This window comes from Stegastes partitus, unplaced genomic scaffold, assembly GCF_000690725.1.
Source record: "Stegastes partitus isolate 25-593 unplaced genomic scaffold, Stegastes_partitus-1.0.2 Scaffold2240, whole genome shotgun sequence".
Taxonomy (NCBI): Eukaryota; Metazoa; Chordata; class Actinopteri; family Pomacentridae; genus Stegastes; species Stegastes partitus.
In genome coordinates, this window is record NW_007579971.1 from 30,565 (window position 1) to 35,441 (window position 4,877).

Below are 4,877 nucleotides of genomic sequence, written 5' to 3' on the forward strand. Positions count from 1 at the left end.
TCACGGCCTGTTACACACTGATACACACACAGTACTGTAATACTACACTGTACTGCAGTACTACAGAGCAGTATATAGCACTACAGAATACTACACAGCATTATGTACTACTACAGAATGTAGTAGTGTATAGTACTACAGAATATTATTCATTACTACACAGTACTACACAGTACTACAGAATAATACACAGTACTACAGAATAGTACACAGTACTACAGGGTACTACACAGATCAGCTGACAGGAGGTAAACAACATCACTAATTGATGAACTCGTAACTAAAGTTTTCCACAGTACTTCAGACTGTAACGTCTTTTAGTACCACAGAGTACCACAGAGTACCACAGTGTGCCTCCCCCTCAGACTGTGCTCTGAGCTACATCACAACCCACATTGTTCAGCAGGTATCTCTGGAATCTGAGCCAACCTGCCTGCTGCAGACACTCTCCTGTTTACCTGTACAGGTACAGAGTGTTCAGGTGAGCTCACCTCCTCTCGGGTCCTCTTCTCCTTCTCCACATCCTTCTGCAGCCTCTCAGCTCGTTCCTCAGCCTCCTCGGCCTGCTCCTGCAGAACCTTGATCTTCTTCTTAACGGCCTCAATGCTGTTCACACCTCCACTCATCTTCTTCTTATCCTGCAAACACAGCAGCTGATCAGGATGATGGAACCTTGTCTGAACCAGTAGGATCAATCAATCAAAGATCAATGCAACACACAACAAAACTGACTCCACCAGGTGTGTTCCAGTAAATGCACACATCTGATTCTGACGGTTTTGGATCCAGAGATCTAGCTGGGGATCAGTCTGTGGACATGTGATGATGTTGGTTTTATTATTGATCAGTCTGCTTATCAGTAACTTGGTCTTCAAACATCTCATTATATGTCAGATATACCTTAACCAAAAGCAATACCAAAATTACAAACCACGTGTCACAACTGAACCATCATCATTTATTCAGCACATAAATGTCTTGAGTTCTGTATCAGTAAACTTTTTCTCTTGGCAGTTCTTAATGTGCCCAACATCTATTATTTATATGAAATTAGATCAGACTCTAAAGTCAACTCTCTGCTCAGCAGCTGATGCATACACAAGATTCAGCGGCTTGACAAATATCAAGAATATTAATTCTTTATCAGTCAGGAATACGTGTGGTTTAAACATTAACAGATAATTACAGACTGTAGGTTAAAACACACAAGAGTTCAATCAGTGAATCACAGCTTGTGTATCAGATATTTTATTATAATGAAAAACAAAAAATAAAGTACTGATGGAAATCTCTTCACTGATTTATGAACATCAGGGTCACTAAATTACTGACGATCTGATCAGTGACTGAAGCTCAGACACAGAAGCAACTGTAAAGTCACTCAGATCTTTTCTTTCTGATGCAGAACCAGAACCAGCTGCTCCCCATTAAGTTCTAACTTAACAGTGTCTCAAAGGTGAGACCTGTGAGATGACAAGAAGACAGCAAACAGCTGAAGAAGAAAACACAGTTTGGATCTTCAAAGAACCTCAGAGGCGGAACACACTGAACATTATTCATTTGCTCAGAGCTGCAAATGACGTTTTCACTGACAATTAATGTGTGAATTATTACCTGGATTCATCAATCAGCTGTTTGGTCTCTAAAATGTCAGAAAATATTTTTAAAATGTGTATCATTGTTTCCTCGAATGTCTCGTTTTGTCCAAAGATATTCAGTTTGCTGTTATAGAGGAAAAAAGACCATCAGAAAATATTTACACTTAAGAAGACGAAATCACAGAATTTAGCCAGTTGTTAAAAAATACTCGAACGGATTAAGAGATGACCAAAAACAATTTGCAACTAACTGATGACTTCATAACTAAAGTTTTCCAGAATAATCTCGGAGCCCACAGACCAGCTGGGCTTCTGTGCGGGTCTTTCTTCCTTCTGATGACGTTTATTAAAGTCCGTTTAGAACATTGACATTAAATAAAGTTTATGCTTATTCGCCCCATTGTGTTTGATCAGTTACTGATCCATTACTGATCGATTTGTGTTAGCGTGTTAGCTCCTGATGCTAGCAAAGATCCCCGCCCTATTAGTCTGTTAGCTCAGCGTGCACAGACAGGTGAGGTGTACCTGTTTGATCTGCCTCACCTGTTCGAGTCTTCACAAGAAAACACAACGGTGGCTCGAGCCCTGTTCGCCTGACAGCGTCACTTCCCGGTTAGCAGCAGGTAGCTGTTAGCGGCTAACAGATTTCACAAACGGCGGCTGGCGGTGTTTCTGGAGCGGCGTGGACTGTGTGCTTCGTTCCTCCGGGTCAGAAAGTTCTGCACGGAGTTCTACTCTTTGGGTCTCCACGTTCTCCGGGTTCTCTAGGTTTTGCTCGGTGTTCTCTGGTTCTGCTTCCTCATCAGCCAACTCCCAGTTCAGCAGGACTCCTCCCTCTTCCGGGTTAAATTCCCTCCACAGGGCCTTACGTCACGTTCTTCGTCTTCTTCTTCTCACTGCAGCAGAGGCCTGTTGCTGCCCCCTACAGGTTGTTAGTAGAAGCACACTGATGTAACTAAAGGTCCAAGCTGGTTGTGCAGCTCGTGGAGCTTACATTAGCTTTGACTTAAGAACAGCGAGTGTACTGAGAATTCACTCAAATATTATGTAAATTAAACCTCAGAGAGAAAGTTACAAAATAAAAAGTCTCATTCTTCTTCTTGAAGGGGGCGGTGTCACCAGCAGCTCATTTAAAGCGATAGACACTGAAACTGTTTAGAATTGAAACCAGGGAGGAATCAACCATCACTGTTGGCTGGATTGAAAGATAAAACCTGCCTCTGTTCCTCTTTGCTGTTTGAAATTCCCACACTTTTCTCTTTCATAGAGCACCTCCAGAACCTACTTATAGATTTATACTCTCTTATCAGATTCTTCATCATCTAACATAAACATCCAGTGGTCCCTGTGCATCATTTAATAGTCTGGACTTACAGTATGTCACAAAGGTCAGTACAGGATTCCAGTGGCAACCTGTGAAGCTCTGGTGAACTCCATGCCCAAGAGGGTTAAAGCAGTGCTGGAAAAGAATGGTGGCCACACATAATATTGACACTTTGGGCCCAGTTTGGACATTTTCACTCAGGGGTGTACTCACTTTTGTTGCCAGCAGTTTAGACATTAATGGCAGTGTATTGAGTTGTTTTGAGGGCACAATACATTGACACTGTTATACAAGCTGTACACTGGCTACTTTACATTGTAGCAAAGTGTAATTTCTTCAGCGTTGTCCAGTGAAAAGATATACAATATTTGCAGAAATGTACATACTTTTGTGACATACTGTATATTATTAGATCTGATCTGACTCCATCAGTGCTGCAGGAGAATCTGAACATAAAATGATCTGTCATAGTTGAACTTCCACAGGATCCCAAGCTCTGATATCAAGACTGACAAATGACGTAATATCTGCCGTCCATGATCTATCTGTTCATGTGGAACACTTGGTTCTATTGCAGCTGTTCTGTTGTCCAGATTCTGGGAATCATTGATGTAAATCTGAACAAATTATCTAGTCAAGAGCTGACAGCACTGGATCACCTGCACCCTTCATTCACTCTGACATGGAAATGTCAGGTTCAGACAGGAACCACAGTGGAACAGGTGGAACAGGTGGATCCGGTGAAACAGGTGGAACAAGTGGAACAAGTGGAACAGGAATACCTTGTGGAACAGGAGAAACAGGTGGAGTGGGTGGAACAGGAGGAACAGGTGACCAGCTGACTGCTGGGTCCATCCTTAAACCTAATTCTCCCACCTCCTGCTCTCGTACTTGCATAGTTTACTCAAAACCTTCTCCTGACTGTTCCAAATTCTCTGAAGTTTACAGTGTTCCGACAACAAACACTCAGCAACTGTTAAGAATTTAGAACTGTGCAGCAGCTTCTTCTCAGCTCAAACGTGGTTCCCTTGCTTCAGTTCAGACAGCATTAATAGGTTGTTTTAAAGAGTAATACATGTTCTCAGTTCTTTGGCCGGCATCACATCTGAACTCTTCACAACAGAAAGAACCATACACCCATTATAACATTCATGCTCCTTGTCTGCTCTCCAGCTGGTTCTTTATCTGATTCACACTTTGGTTCTCTACATGCAGGGTTCTCTGCAGGTACCTACCCTCCATGTTGTTCTCTACTCAAAGCAGATACCCACAAATCTGAATGTTTTAACTCATTAACAGGCTGGTCATTCAGCTGGAGGTTCTGCTGTGATGCCTCCTCTTTAAAAACACCACATATTTTGACATTGTGGAATTTCAGAACCTCATTCCTCTGCTCCTGTCTGGACCTTATTGGACGCTGCTTCAGCTGCAGGTGAACGTGGTCTAAATGTGTATGGTGCCATATATCATAAAGCAAAGTAGGCCAATAACTCTTCCCTCCCATTAGTTGTTCAGTCTTCATCAGATGCAGCCTGTCCTGCTCTTTTTTGGATCGTACCATCTGTCAGAATGATCATGATCCAGTCTAGTGTTCTACTTCGTTCTCAGCATCATACAGCTTCACCCCTAAACCCTCCTTCCACTATCATGTGTTTTTTCAGGGTCAAGAAGTCAAGAACTGTGTTTGCTCTCTTGATGTCAAAGCTAGTCCATAGTGGATCGTCCTGCATCCAGTCTGAAAGTGATGGAACATTCGTTTCTGCAGAGCATTCGTCTGTCTGTAACCAGATGCTCTATTATCTGACGTCCTACAGCAGTCTGTCTATTGGACAGTAAGAACAGATCTCTGTAAAAAGACCACTGCTGAGTGTTTGACCAGGTTCTCTGACTGCGCTAATTAATAATCAATAAAACTGTAATAACAATTTAGACAGATTTAAAATAAAAACACAAAG

The 4,877-nt window shown here is 42.2% G+C and overlaps 1 protein-coding gene across 1 annotated transcript in view; it reads right to left on the reverse strand.

The window, feature by feature from the left end:
- Positions 1-2,433, reverse strand: part of LOC103374405 (tropomyosin alpha-4 chain-like) — a 7,955-nt gene extending 5,522 nt beyond the window's left edge. The window contains exons 1-2 of the mRNA XM_008304490.1: positions 2,142-2,433; positions 492-638 (exon numbers count right to left, since the gene is read on the reverse strand). Coding sequence (XP_008302712.1) covers positions 492-626 — 135 coding nt within the window. The 5' untranslated portion in view covers positions 627-638; positions 2,142-2,433. The remainder of the gene's footprint in view (positions 1-491; positions 639-2,141) is intronic.
- Between the last annotated feature and the right edge of the window lie 2,444 nt (positions 2,434-4,877).